The sequence below is a fragment of the Somniosus microcephalus genome, chromosome 15 (genome assembly GCF_052327205.1).
Source record: "Somniosus microcephalus isolate GS21.2 chromosome 15, FLI_Smic_1.0, whole genome shotgun sequence".
NCBI lineage: Eukaryota > Metazoa > Chordata > Chondrichthyes > Squaliformes > Somniosidae > Somniosus > Somniosus microcephalus.
The window spans coordinates 43,202,002-43,217,091 of NC_141001.1; the positions used below are offsets into that span (position 1 = coordinate 43,202,002).

General features: G+C 49.2%; 1 protein-coding gene across 1 annotated transcript in view; it reads right to left on the reverse strand.

The window, feature by feature from the left end:
* Nucleotides 1-2,174: 2,174 nt before the first annotated feature.
* Nucleotides 2,175-15,090, reverse strand: part of LOC147106663 (tetraspanin-32-like) — a 212,866-nt gene continuing 199,950 nt past the window's right edge. The window contains exons 7-8 of the mRNA XM_086007699.1: nt 12,502-12,585; nt 2,175-9,407 (exon numbers count right to left, since the gene is read on the reverse strand). Coding sequence (XP_085863825.1) covers nt 9,315-9,407; nt 12,502-12,585 — 177 coding nt within the window. The 3' untranslated portion in view covers nt 2,175-9,314. The remainder of the gene's footprint in view (nt 9,408-12,501; nt 12,586-15,090) is intronic.

Consider the following 15,090-nt stretch of genomic DNA (forward strand, 5'->3'; position numbering starts at 1 on the left):
GATTCTGACTGCAAGGGACCTACGCTTGACTTCACCAATCTTTTTCTCTTCACATATCTATAAAAGCTTTTACAGTTTTTATGTTCCCTGCAAGCTTACTCTCATTCTCTATTTTCCCCCTCTTAATTAATCCCTTTGCCCTCCTTTGCTGAATCCTAAACTGCTCCCAATCCTCAGGTTTACTGCTTTTTCTGGCCAATTTGTATGTCCTCTCCTTGGATCTTATGCTATCCCTAATTTCCCTTGTTAGCCACGGTTGAGTCACCTTTTTTGTTTTATTTTTATGCCAAACTTCTACAATTAGATGATTCCTTGGAGGCACTGTTGGCTCCAGCTGGGTTTCAACAGTGGGTAGACACTAAGAAAGGTAGATGAAAATCTGTTTTCATTTCTGGGAGTCACTTTTATCTAACTACAATTACATCATTCGAGTCCTCTAGTACACCAATAGCTTTTAGTTGCTTTATCGACCAACACTTTTCTTTGCAAATATGCTTAGCAACATTGAGATCACAAACATTGCTTAAGCCAAAAGCTTTGTAACCTCAATTACAGGGCTCTGAGAGGTATTAGGGGTGAGACAACTTCCTCAGATGTATAGTAAGTGGCTAAGCTGAGTACAGTTGCCACCTTTTGCCAGGTCCAAAACTGGACAATTAGCCTTGCTGGAAGGGTGGGCCAGTGGTGGAACTTAGGAAAAAAATGTTCAAAAATTAGTTTAAGAAATATTATTTCAACTATTGTCAGGCTTCAAAATTCAACTAGTATAGGGCGTACATTCATTTAAATGCAGTTTCTATCTCTCTCTTTGTTTTTGCAGGATTTCCTGGCTCTTGCCAGTTGGCCAGCTTTCTGTTGAGATGCTGCAGGTTTGGATGCAGTGCCTGGTTCCTGTTCTATATTATTATATTTTGTATTTGTTTTGTATTAATCTCCCTACTTTAGAAATGACCGTTCTTACAAATAGCACCAGTGCTTGCGGGTTAGACTGCAGTGATATCAGGAGTGTGGAGTGCCTACACGTTATGCCTAGTTTTCACACAATGCCAAATTACTAATGGGTGGAAGCGGTTTATCAGCACTGTAGAAGATTTACTTAGCTGGAACAGCCCTTTTTTTCCCCAAAGCCCTACATTGCACATGCGGTATGTTCCTAGCCCACCAGGCCCCACACATTTGACCTGCCTGAAGCCAGTCAGTTGCCTCTTTCCACCCGTTTCAGGAGGGCAGCTGGCTGGCAGGATGGAAATGAGGCCCGACCGTTATAAATTGGCCGAGGCCTCCCAAGGAAACTCCTGGGCATCAGGCTCCTTCCAGGTTAGCACTGGTGACACCAGCGTTATCAGCCAGTTTGCTGTCCTCTATGCATCAAGGTCATAAATGAATTATTCAACAGGGCTAGCAACTGCGTTACTTTCTCCTCTGACCAGTAACAGAGGCAGCATGAGAGGGTATCACAATTTTACACCTCTGATGGCTTCCCAAGAGCTCACTGATTACACCTGTGTTGCCATTCTGGCCTTGTGTACAATGCTGTGTCCTAGGTGAACCTCGGGGGCTTTTATGCCATCAATGTCCAGCTGGTATGTGACTACCAGTGCAGAATAATGCAGGTCAATGCCTGCTTCCCTGGGAACTCCCACGATGCCTTCAATCATCTGTGCCATCTTTACTTGAAGGGGAAGGGGTTGCTACCTGTTTTGCATTGCATCTGGGCTCTCTGCCTGACTGTGTTGTATTCAGGCTTTCTACTTGTGTGATGTTGTACCTGAACGTTCTGATTGGCTGGTGTTGTAGTAAAGCTTCCTTGCTGTAAAGCACTGTCTGTTGCTTCCTAGCTGTATAATTTTGTACCTGGACTTTCTGCCTGCCTGGTGCTGTTTTCCAAATCTTTCCTGCATCATTCTGCATTTAGATTGTTGCCTCTATAGATTTGTATCTGGATTCCCTGCCTGTATAATGCTGCAGTTGAGCTTTCTGCCTGTATAATGCTCTTTCTGGTCTCCCTGCCTGTGCAATGCTGTATTCAAGCTGTCTGCCTGCGTATTGCTGTATCTGCCTGCGTATTGCTGGTGTTGTATTTTGCCGATCTGCCTGTGTGATTCTGTTTCAGTGAGATTGGGAATGTTTATTTTTGGTGTTGTGCTGGTGAATTCAATAAAACCACAGAGACATTTCAATCTCATCAGCTTTTATTCCTCTAACTTACAGAAAAAGCATTTTGCTAAAGAAATGGCCCCCATGTCTTCTATACTTATTGTATCAGCCTCGGCTCACTGGTAGCACGCTTGCCTTTGAATCAGCAGGTTGCAGGGCCAAGCCCCAATTCAGAGATGAGCACATAATCTAGCCTGACCCATCAGTGCAGTCCCGGGAGGGAGACAGTACTGCACGGTGGAAGGTGCTGTCTTTTACATGAAATGTTAAACCGAGACATCATCTGCCCTCTAAGGTGAACATAAAAGATTCCATGTCAGACAACATATGAAGAAGAGCAGGAGAGATGTCCTGGCCAACATTTATCTCTCAACCAACACTAGTAAAAATGGATTATCTGGTCATTTATCTCGCTGCAGTTTGTGGGACTTTACTGTGCACAAGTTGGCTGCCGTGTTTGCCTACATAACAGTGACTACGCTTCTAAAGTACTTCAGTGGCTGTGAAGTGCTTTGGGATGTCCCAAGGATGTGAAAGGTGCTATATAAATGCGAGTTCAATCTTTCTTACTGAGCATGTCTGTGATTCTAAAAGCACAAATGCCCTGCGATATGTCTTAAAGCAACAAATATGTACAAAGACAGAGTGGCAGCTGATTTTTCTGCATCTGTTCCACAATTGGGCTGGGATGTTTATAAAGTTGTAGTACTTGGAGATCGCTCCTTTAGCACTGATAGGAATTTCTGCAGGCAGTAAGCACCTGAAGTCCGTACAAGCACATATTCCAACAGGAGTCATTGGCTAACGATCAGGACTGGGAAGCCTACCTGATTTTGCCCTCCCTAACAGAGGGGAGCTGAGGTCAATTGTAGCACCACAGCTGCTGCATTCAGCTAACAGCACAGGGAGAGATTAATCCTGGGACTCTCCAGGCCTGTGTGGCTCAGTACCAAACCAGGCGGATCATTGACTCACTGAGCCATCGCCAGCAAGGGGGAAGGGGTTAGAACCAAGTATTTAAGTTAACAAACGGACTCTCACTGCAGGAAAGTCCATCTGAAGGAGCTGAGAACATCGCATAATTCATCCTTTCATCAGTGGAAGCAGCATCGTACAGAAGTTGTATTGTTTGTTAAACATTGGGGCTATTCATCTGTCAATCATGTCATCTCGCTGCCTGTGTGTGTGAGGCACACAGTGGGTACCAAACAGTGAAACATTTTAATTTTGGAATGGGAAGGATCTAATGCTGAGGTCAGGAGTACTGTTAATTTGGAGATGTACTGTGGGGGAAGGGATGCTCTGAAGCGAAAACTCCCTTCAGTTAGAGGCGGAGGGAAGCATTACTGCTTGGTGAGATGTTAGTGACACGCCAGGGCAGCAGATAGGCTAAGTGAGATGGAACGATATGAGAATAAGACTAGAGTGACACTCTAATGGGATGACATTGAAAATGCAGCAGGACAATATGAGAGAGAGGTGGGTTAATATCAAAAGTGGTGTTGAAAGTGCTTTGTTCAGACACCAACATTATGAAACCCGGCATGTATTACAAGAAGAAGCAGCATTGGTATCCCAACGGTGATGAAAGTATAACATTCCAGGCTGGAGCTCTACATGCACTGGTTACTGAACCAGTGTGCTTCTCTTTAAAGAGGTGATACGCCTGTGTTTGACACTACTACTATATTCTTGTCCATTAACTCACCAGCAACGATGGGGCAGCTTGTTTGATGTTCCAACTTAATTTTTAATTCTCACCTATGCTAGATCACACGTAGCTGAGCCAATAGCTTCTCCCTCCCTCCCTCCCACCCCTAATACCTTCTCACCAACCCAGCTTCTCATTCTGGTGCCTAACACAGTCCCTCCATCTATCTCCTAACCCAACTGCCCACCTTCACCTCCCCAGCCTAGTTGCTCCTTCCTTCCTTCCCTCCCTCTCCTATGCTAATCAATCTTTCCTCACTCCAAATCAGCCAGTGTGAAAGAAATGACTGTGAACTTGTCACATGTGTTGTGGTCACACAGGCTTCCCAGGAATGGCATCAGTCGGGGGACAGGCAGAAGCCCATTATCAGCCTTCCACTTTTCCCACAGGTGGGGGAGTCTAGGACAAGGGAACATAATCCGAATACAAAAAGAATATACTGCAGATGCTGAAAATCTGAAATAAAAACAGAAAATGCTGGAGAAACTCAGCAGGTCAGGCAGCATCTGTGACGAGAGAAACAGAGTTAACGGGCTGGATTTTGTCAGGGGGCGGGCTGGGGTCGTGTCATCCGCTTTTTGTGTTATCCACCCGATTCCAAATCGATGTGGGAGATTGATGCGATTCTCACATAATTGGACAATTGAGTTCCAGCGTGTGAACCCATGGCCCAATTACTTTTTTCAGTCTGAAACTCGCCTCCGATGATTTCATCATTGCTGCTGCATTTAAGGTCTGCAAGAAGCCTTGCTTCTTCTGCAGACTGCCAACCTTTTGGCCTTTGCAGCGAGAGGGACCTGGAGGCAATATGAGCAGCGGGAGACCTAAGTCTGCTCCCAGATTTGATGACGTCGCCCTGCAAGCTTTGGTGGAAGGAGCAAGAGCTAGTAAGGAGGTGCTCTTCCCTTCTTCAGGGAGGAAGAAGGCTGTGTGGATCCAGGGGCCCAGGGGGTCAACGCATTGTCGATGATCCGCAGAACCTGGCTTCAGTGCAGGAAGAGGTTTCATGACCTTCTGCGCACTGGAAAAGTGAGTATGACTTTGCCATCACCCTCAATCTGATCCCCATTGCCTCTCCTCACCAGCACTCAGCTTCAGCAACCTCTTCCTCCACATCCCACTTGACACTGACATCCCTGCACCCTTACCCATTCCCTCTCTCTCTCTATGGTCACATTCACCTAACTATTTGACTGTGCAGCCCTCACACTCCCTATCACTGTGATGCTATGAAAGCAACTTACAAAACACAGGGAGGGCCCTTGGTCTTGCCAACTCACTCCATCTTTGTCTCCTTCTAAGCATCTATGCTATGGATTCTCTACACTCCTTCATTCTCACTCAAACTCCACTTGTCTCCCTCATTGCAGGAAAAGAGAGCTCACAATAAGAGGGAAACAGTGAGGACAGGAGGAGGGCCACCCTCAGTAGCCCACCTCACCCCTTGGGAGGAGGCGGTCCTGGACGTCGTGGGACTCGAGGACGATGCGCAAGTGGGGGACGGACAGACGGGTGCATCAGAGAAAGCTGGTGACAGAATAGTTTTTCATCTTTCTCATTGACATTGAATGAGTCGCTGATAATGATTCTGAAGCTCTAACAGATGGACTTATGATCATCTGCAATATGCAATGTGCATGTAAGCTTGGCCTCACATCTCTGACTCTTTGCTTTACTCCCCCACAGGACCATCGCAAGCACCTGTCCCCACTATCCAGGAGGAACAGCCTGAGCTTCCAGATTCCTCAGAGGAAGCTGCAACCTCTGAGGGCATAGCGTCAGCAGAATTCAGCCAACCCAGCACCAGCGCAGACACTCACACCTCGGTGGGACCATCGCGAGATAGAGTAGTGTTGTCACCTGGTGTATCACAGCTCACAAGTGAGCATCAGCAGATTGTGGAGACAGGGACAGCAGTGGAGAATCCTAGTCGGAGGGCGCAGGACTGTCCCAGCTCGCTCAGCTGCATGTCGACCCTCTGCCTCTGGGTCCATCCAGAAGAACAGCGGTGCTGGAACTCCAGGAACAGGTGCAGGAATCTCTGGCAGGTTTTGTCTCCAGGGTCGCTGCGAGTGTGGAGCGAATGGAGGAGTCCATCGCGAACATGAGCAGAGCCTTTGTGGAGTCATTGGCGCATGAACACAGCACCACGGAAAGGATGGCAACCTCCGTGGAAAGGATGGCTACAGTAGACAAGAGGATGGCTATGGCCATGGAGGAGCTGGTGAGTTTTCAGAATAGACTGACATCTCTGGAGGAGCGATGGTCAGCTATTGAACAGAGAAACCAGACCTTCATGGAAGTCCTTCTGAGTAGGATTGACCGTGCAGATACGGGTCCCCATGGCCCCCCTGATGTGCAGCAAGGTGTTCTCAAGCCACTTGCAAGCGCTGAGGTGGACCTGACCCATGAGAGGGATGTTGGTGGCAGAGAACAAAGAAGTGGGGGCACCTCTCCAAGCACTCACACTTCCAAGCCACTGCCAAGTCCTCGGTCAGAGCCCCACCAGAGTCCCCACCCAACTGAGATCGGTATCTCAACCCCTGCAGAGCCGCAGGAGCAGCAGACTGTTGCCGAGCCCTCACAGGTTCACAACCTCAGAGGATGCCCGCCAAAGGTGTCGAGACAAGAGCAGCAAGAAAGTGAGCAAAGGGCCTCCACATCTGCTGAGGCCAAAGGGGAAGCACCGCGTAGGAGCACGCGTAAGAGAAAGATACTGCACAAATAGTCACAAGGGTAGTCACTTGGGTGAAATGTGTTTATTTTTAAAATGCCATCAGTCGGTTATTGTAAATAAAAATTCTGATAGCAACTGTTGCAGTTGTGGCGTGTGTCATTTCGTAAATGGGATTTCCACATTGAGGGCTTAGGATTACTTGCAATTGTCAGTATGGTGGTCAGAGTGCTAGGAATCCGCTGGTTCTTGGCCATTGTCGATGCTCTGGTAAGAAGCTGCAAGGTAAAAGTGCTTGATTGGCTAGGCTAAGCAAATCTGGCCAAAATGAGTGCGTTCCTTGCATCCCGGGCAGCAATGTGGTCGCGTACTGCTGCCACTGGTTGATGGGCCTCTGCAAGATGTTCATTTTTGCTCTCCTCCTCCTCCTCCTCATCTGAGGAGGATGTGAGGAGCCACTTGGTCCTCAGGAATCTGCAAGCCACGACGCTGTGCCATGTTGTGAAGTGCACAGCAAACCACGATGATTCTGGAGACCCTGGCTGCTGAGTACTGCAGGGCTCCACCTGACCTATCCAGGCACCTTCAGCATGCTGATGGTTTGCTCGATTATGGATCTGGTGGAAATGTGGCTGTAATTGTAGCTCTCCTCAGCTTCATTGGATGGGCTCCTCAATGACGTCATTAGCCACGTCTTCAGGGGATAGCCCTTGTCTCCAAGTAGCCATCCGTTAAGTTGGTCTGGCGGACTGAAGAGCGGGGGCACACTAGACTGGCGCAGTACTTGGCACAAACATGCAAAATTTCCTTCTTGTGGTCACACATCAGCTGCATGTTGAGGGAGTGGAAGCCCTTGCGGTTGACAAAAATACCTGGATTGTGATGGGTTGCCTTAAGGGCCACATGTGTGCAGTCAACGATGGCCTGCACCCTTGGAAAGCCTGCCAGATTAGCTAATCCAACCACACGCGCCATGACACTTGCTTGATCCTTGGAGAAATGGATGTGATTGTGCGTGATGGCAAAGAGGGCATCGGTTACCTTCGTGATGCAAGTGTGTGTGGCCGCCTGAGAGATGCCGCTGATGTCTGTTGCTGATCCCTGGAATGAGCCTGAAGCAAAAACGTTGAGTGCGGCAGTGACTTTGACGGTCACTGGTAAGGGGTGTCCACCTGCTCCTCTGGGCTCCAGGTCTTGCTGCACCATTGCGCAGATGTCACCCACTACCTCTCGCGAAAGTCGGAGCCGCCTTTGGCACTGCTGCTCACTCATGTTGAGGTAGCTGATCCTCTGTCTGTAGACCCTGTTTGGGGGGGTATCTCCTGCGCTGACGGGCTTCCATGGGCTGGCGCCTTCTGGCCTGTGTAGCTTCAGGTGGGTGAGCAGCAGCTTGGCGCTCCTGTTGTTGCTGCTGCTGTTGGTGCTGCTGTTGTTCATGGTTCTGCTGCTGCCGCGGCTGGTCTTCGTTCAAATCTGATGTCCAGGAAGGAAGGAAATAAATGGTTCCCATGCTTCTGGTAGATGCCTCAGTTGAGGAAGCACTCAGTCAAGGTGGTGAGAGGGGTTTCCCAGGAGGTCACACTGGAGATGGGTGTCAGGCTCCAAACTTCCACAGCTATGGTTATGCTTGCTAAAAGTTCCCCCAGACCTGAGACAACAAAGTCCTGCCACAACAAAGTCCTGCCACCTGCAAATGATGACTGATCAAATCTCCTATTTAATGGTGGAGCTGCAGCTGATAGTCAGCAATCCAATTGTGCTCCCGCCAGGTTTCACCGTCGTGTTTCAGAGGAGACATGAATCACATGGGAAACGTGTTAAAATCAGAAAGGCCTCTCAAAATGGGATTATAGAGGCAATTTAGTGGTTGTTAAGGGCCTATCCCGCCTCTTGGAGGCGGGACGGAGATGGGATCAGAAACCACGCATTTGGGAAAATTGTTTGGAGGTGGGATGGAGGCAGAGTCGGGCCTGCCTGCCACTTTTTGCAATTTTAACACCCCACACGCCTCCATTCCCGCCTCCTCGGGCCTGGCAAAATCCAGCCCAACATTTCAGGTCGATGACCTTTCGTCAGAATCCTAATATCAGAGCCAGGCCATTCCGGAGAGAAGTTAGGAAACAGTTCTTCACGCAAAGGAAGGTAGAAGTGTGGAACTCTCTCCCACAAAAAGCAGTAGATGCTAGCTCAATTTAATTTATTCTGAGATCGATAGATTTTTGTTAGGCAAGGATATAAAAAGATATGGAGCCAAGGCAGGTAGATGGAGTTAAAATACAGATAAGCCATGATCTCATTGAATGGCAGGACAGGCTCGAGGGGCTGAATGGCCTACTCCTGTTCTTATGTTCCCCATCCCAACTGCCAATCCCAGTAAGAAGGAGAACTGCTAAGCTTCTCTATTTTAATTTTTAAAACCTTTTTTCATTTTAAAATTATGTATTTAAAAAAAAGACAGTCAGTGGCAGAATCACAATATCACAGATTCTTGCTACAACACCATGAAGCAAAGCATAGCACTCTTTACAAGCAGAATCTGTAGGCACAGCGCAGTGGGGAGGGGGAGAGCGGTGGGGCTTGCTGGCAACATCAGTGTGAAGTAGACACGCGGTCATTCTCAGTCCCTCAGAATGAGAACATAGCACTTCAGTGTAAAGAGAATCAGAGCTCTGAGAGGTGACATCTTTCGTAGTATCAGGAAAGCTCAGTTCACAGGGTGTCTCTTCCTCTCCGACCAGCTCCGAGTTTCTGGTTCAAGCTCAGTGCTCGTTACTACTTGGCCACCGTGTACTTCCCTTTTGTGTACCAGACCTCGGCCAAGCAACCAGCAAAGCAGAAGAAGGCAGTCAGGATCATTCCGTAGACCTGGAGGGATAACAGAAACTAGCATTTAATATCAATAATTATAAGAGCAACCATAAAAAATGCTCCATCCTACTTCTTTTCTTATTCCTACCTTCTTAACTGTTAACTTCAGTACCTGGTGCTAGAATCCTACACCATAGTGTGCAATTTGCCACTATTTATAAAACCTATACTTTGTCCTGCCATTTTAAAGATTTATATAACTGAACCCCTAAGTCTCTTTGCTTCTTTTTACAGTTTTACCATTTGGTGTGTATTTCCTCTTATTCTTCCTCCCATATTGTATCACCTCACATTTCCCCACATTAAATTTCATCTGACACATATCTGCCTGTCTCTGTCCTCCTAAAGTCAATTACAGTTCTTATCACAGTTAACCACCTCTCTATTTTTGTGTCATCTGCAAATTTTGATATTGTGGCTCCTATTCCCAAGGAAAGTGAATATGAATAAAATATATATAAATTATGAAAAAAACAATGATACAAACACTGGCACCTAGGGGACATCAAAGTTTGCACTACTGTCTGGTTTCTGTCCTTTAGCCACCTTCCTGTTTGTGCTGAAACTGTGTGCCTTAATTTTATCAACATGCTTCCTATGTGACACCTTATCAAACACCTAACTGATGTCATCAGATCTGCCCTCCTGCTGATCAGTGGGCATTCAGGTCCAGGACCTAGTACAAAGTGGTGTGGCTAAAGTCTGCTTTCATGACACTATTCTCTCCAAATGACGTGACTTTTCCGGGCAGTCCCCTCAGATGCCTGCTCATGTAGGTGCCAGGATATAAGACCACATTTTCCAGATACCTGCAGCGGTGACACAGCCTGCTGAAGAATCCTCCTGGGATTCAGAAGCCCTGAGATGAGGACCACCTTCGTCCCAAGGGGCTCATGATACCAGAATGTAGGCAATCACCACTGCCATCCCAGGTCTTCAGGTATCACCAGGATAGGTTTAAGAACATGGGGTACGCATGACAGTGAAAAGAAGCACTGACTGTAAATATATTTGTGCACAATAAAACCATTTTGTGATATGAAGTTCAATGTTCAGAGACTCAGGGCCCCTGTGCCCACAGTCACTTGGTGATGACCAAGTGCTTCTATGATAAGCTCTGATTATGGAAACATAGACATAGTAGTATTGGTGATTCAGCCCCTCGAGCCTGTTTCACCATTCAAAATAGATCATGGCTGAAACAGATCAGACCAGCAACAAAATAATTGACAAACTCTAAAATAAAATGATATGGATATTATTTAAGTAACAGCAGAATTCTGCTAATTATTGTGTGTCTTTAATGGTCTCAGAACAAGAAAACAAAGAGCTACAGGAAGCAGCTGATAGACACCAGATCCGTCTACATTTGACACTGGTTCAGTAACCCTGTCACTTTCACTCACCAGCCCAGGTGGAGTCATTGGGACTCACCAAGATCGTGCAGATGTGGCGTTGTCATTGGGCGAGTCACTGAGCACATGGAAGCCAGAGGATGAATGCATGGAAGTGGAGCCTGATATTGCTGAGTGGAGACTTACATTTTTTGCTTGTAACGTGAGCGGACGACGGTCTCATGGGCTCTGCAGTGAAATAATGGATGTTTGCAGAGCATTTATGGATGGACTGCGCAGCTGCTCAGCAGATGTGTGGCAATTGGCTGGCATAGCCGCTGAATCCAATGCCATCCTTTGCCGCACAATCGGGAGAGATATTGGCCTAGAAATTCAGTTTGGGCCCGCCAGCTCGCTTGCGCCCAGAAGTTACCACTGCGCGCGGAGCCACTTGCGCCCGCCGAAAATTCAGTTTCAGCGCCCCAAGTCGAAGCCGGCCGCTATTCAAGGGTGTGGCCGCCCCCGCTTGGGGCGCTGAAACTGAATTTCGGTGCGCTAGGTGCCGCAGCGCCACCCGCTGCGGAGCGGCAGGCTGCGGTACTGCAGGCCTTCCTCCCTCTCTTAAGGGGGAGGTGCCTGCAACAGCGAGATCGCCGCTCGCTAGTGCCGGCAAATGAGCCCGGCACCACAGAGAAGTGACGGGCTCCCGGAAAACAGCCGGCAATGCCGCGGGGGGGGGGGGCGGTGGAGGAGGCCGGGGAAGGAGGTGCGGGCAGGCGGCCGCCGAAAAAGCGGCCGGCCGCACCTCCGCCTTAACTCGCCCCACTAAGGCTGCAGGACGGCTCCGTTTTCAGATCGCTGTTTGCGGCCGCTGCGGAAGAGGCGGCCGCAACTAAATATGGCGGTCGGGCCGGCAGCGGGGCGGTAGCGGGGCACTGCGCACACCGATGACGTCATCGGTGGCGGCGCAGCGCTACTGGCTAACGCCGCCATTACCGCAGCGCTGAATATCGGCGCAATCTCAGCAAGTGGCGCAAAAGCCCTCTTTGGGCGAAAACTGGGCGCAAAGCCTACTGAATTTCTAGCCCACTGTTCCATGCAGCGTTTGGTATCTCCAGGAACATCTACATATGTTCCCCCTTAACAAGCAGACCTCCAAGCCAGTCAGTGTATCACAGGTGGAAGCACTGACTGCTAGCCTTCAGACCATGGGGAACTGTATGGTGCGAGCGATAGCTACCTGTCTCCATAATATGTAAAGCAGTATCTTGGGATGTGGGCTGCGAGGATTACCTCTAATCACTCCATAGACTTTAACGGGAAGGAATAATCGTGTGGGGTTTATAACAGGCGACCAATTTGATATCGCTTGTTTTACACCTCACCAGAATTGAAAGTTCCTCCAATGGTTTTGGAGGTTCCCATATTCCTCATGTGGCTTCCCTCATCTGTATCCCATAGATTATGTAGCGTTTATTTTTCCAATGTATTTTACTTTGTACAGTACTGTTAATCCCTTTAGAGTGACAGCTATTTAGTCAACACGTACAGTAATAGTCCTTGCTATGTATTTATCCTGTATAGTCAGTAATGTGTCCTTAAAGATATTTCATTTGTCCTCAACTGCAGTTTTCTTTAAGTTCTGTCCCCCAGCAGAATCCCCTTGTACTGTAGTTAGACTTTTCAAAATATTCTTAATGTATCAACAGCAAAAATCAGTTTCTATGTTGCAATGTGGCCCTGGATTGACATGTTACCGTAACAATTCCCACCAACACCGTCAGTGCTCCGAAGATAGCCATGAGGCTGGTGATCCGATTCTCCACTGCCTGAAGACAATCCTAATGGATAAAACACATGGTTATGAAAATCCACAGCTAAAAGTCACCACGGAAGAAGCAGTGACTTTGAGAAAAAAGGTTCAACTGTCAGCTTGACTCAGCTTTGAGCACTTTTAGAATAGGACCCATGGCTTGTGCACGAACGAGCTGACTTCGCTGGATAAAGTGAGGTCAGCTATTTGCATCAATTTTGTGGTGCTCTGGGCAGGTCTCTCACAAGGTGTTGGAAGCACTGGGGCCGCACTGTTGGGCAGCAGTAGCCAGTGAAAGGCTGCAGGCTATCTGCTGTGCTGTGGACACTTTCCCAGCATGGAGGGATGGGCACCAGCAGAAGCAGGGAGGAGCAAGGGGACTATGGACACAATAGCAGGGATGCCAGGAGTGACCACGCGCAGAGGTCCAAATTTTATATTGGATGCATTTTGAGACAGCTGTGAGAAGGCTTCTGGTCCCATTTGTGCTCGCTGTCCTCATTGGGTCCACTTGGAACCTGTAGGCCTAACATTTCAGCGCTAAATTTTCTGGGGAGTAGTGTCTCATACTGTTTAGGGTATTGGGTGTCCACCATTGTATTAGTAGCCATAGAAAGTTGTAGAGTTAAACTCTACTCCTTGATCTTAACACACGATCTAGCTAATATTCCAGTGCAGTACTGAGAGAGTGCTGCATTGCAAAAGGTGCCAGCCTTTGGATGAGACGTTAAACCAAGCCAGTCTGTCTGTTAAAGATCCCATGACACTGTTTAAAGAAGATTAGGGAGTTGTCCAGTAACCTGGGCAACATACCTCCCTCATCCATCACCATCAAAAACAAATGAACTGTTATTCATCTCATAGCTGTTTGTGGTATCTTGCTGTAGGCAAAATGGCTGATAAGTTTGCCGACACAACAATGTCACTGCACATCAAAGTAATTCATTGTATGCTTTGAGATGCTTCTCAGAGATGTAATAAGACACTATGGCCTAGAAATTCAGTTGCTTGCGCCACCAGTTTGCGCCCAAAGAGGCCACTCAGAGGCTTTAGCGCCACTGGCCACAACCACCGCGATATTTAGCGGGGTGCTAATGGCGGCGTTAGCCTGTAGCGCTGCGCCGCCACCGATGACATCATCGGTGTGCGCAGCGCCCCGCTATCACCCCGAGCGCCATATTAGGTCGCGCCCGCCTCTTCCGCGCCGGCCGCAAATAGCGACCGGTACACAGGGGCCTACCTGTGGCGGTAGTGGGGCGAGTTAAGGTGGAGGTGCGGCCGGCCGCTTTTTCGGCGGCCGCCTGCCCGCACCTCCGTCCCCGGTCTCCTACACCGCCCCCCCCGCGGCATTGCCGATGGTTCTCGAGAGCCCGGCACTTCTCCTTGGTGCCGGGCTCATTTGCTGGCACTCGCGAGTGGGGATCGCGCTGTTGCAGGCACCTCCCCCTTAACAGTGGGAGGAAGGCCTGCAGTACCGCAGCCTGCCGTGCCGCAGCGGGTGGCGCTGCGGCACTTTGCGCGCCGATATTCAGTTGCAGCACCCCAAGCGGGGCGCCGAAAGCCTTGTTTAGCGGCCGGCTTCCATTTGGGGCGCTGAAACTGAATATCCCGATGGCGCAAGTGGCTCCGCGTGCAGCGGTAATTCCGGCGCCCAGGCGAGCTTGGCGCCCCAAACTGAATTTTTAGCCCAATGACCCCAAGTTCGCATGGGCCTTCTGGTGCCCTAACTGCCCAGGAAATAGGCTGGAATAGGGATATGATGGGTCGAGGACTTTGTTGGCAGTTTCTGGTGGGGGGCGTGGGGGGGGAGTGGCCTTTACTGGGGTAGAACCTCCATCTGCCCCTGGTTCCCTGCATCAGGTGGGGGTGGGGTGGGGGGGGAGTGGCCTTTACTGGGGTAGAACCTCCATCTGCCCCTGGTTCCCTGCATCAGGTGGGGGTGGGGTGGGGGGGGAGTGGCCTTTACTGGGGTAGAACCTCCATCTGCCCATGGTTCCCTGCATCAGGTGGGGTGGGTGGGGGGTTCCCTATGTTGGGTGTTCCTGGTCCCTAACCCTCAGTGGGACCCAGCACAATGGTGGAGGCTGGTAATGCTCGGCGAGATTCAGAAGGGTGTAAGTGGAACCCGCTGGAGCAGGAAGATGGCGGGGGTGGGGGCGGTGGTTAGCGGTACAGGACAGAGAAGAGGCCTTGAATCCAAAAAAAAAGGTACCTTAAAAAAAATATACTTCTATTACGGGGAACCATGTCACAGGAATGAAAGGGTGTGAAAATCATTTCTGTCGGGGGAGGGGGGAGTTTCCAGCCTGTGTTGGCTGGCAGGCACCTGGGATTTGCAAGTAGCGGTGGGAGCGCCTACTGGGCTCATGCACATGAGGTGCCCTCCCACTGATCCCACATACTCTGTCGGGGTCAGTGCTGAAGGGCTCTGGTGGACACAGTCCCGACTGCTGTCTGTAATCATAGACAAGGTCCCTACTGCTGTCTGTAATACTGGACACAGTCCCAACTGCTGTCTGTAATCTTAGACACG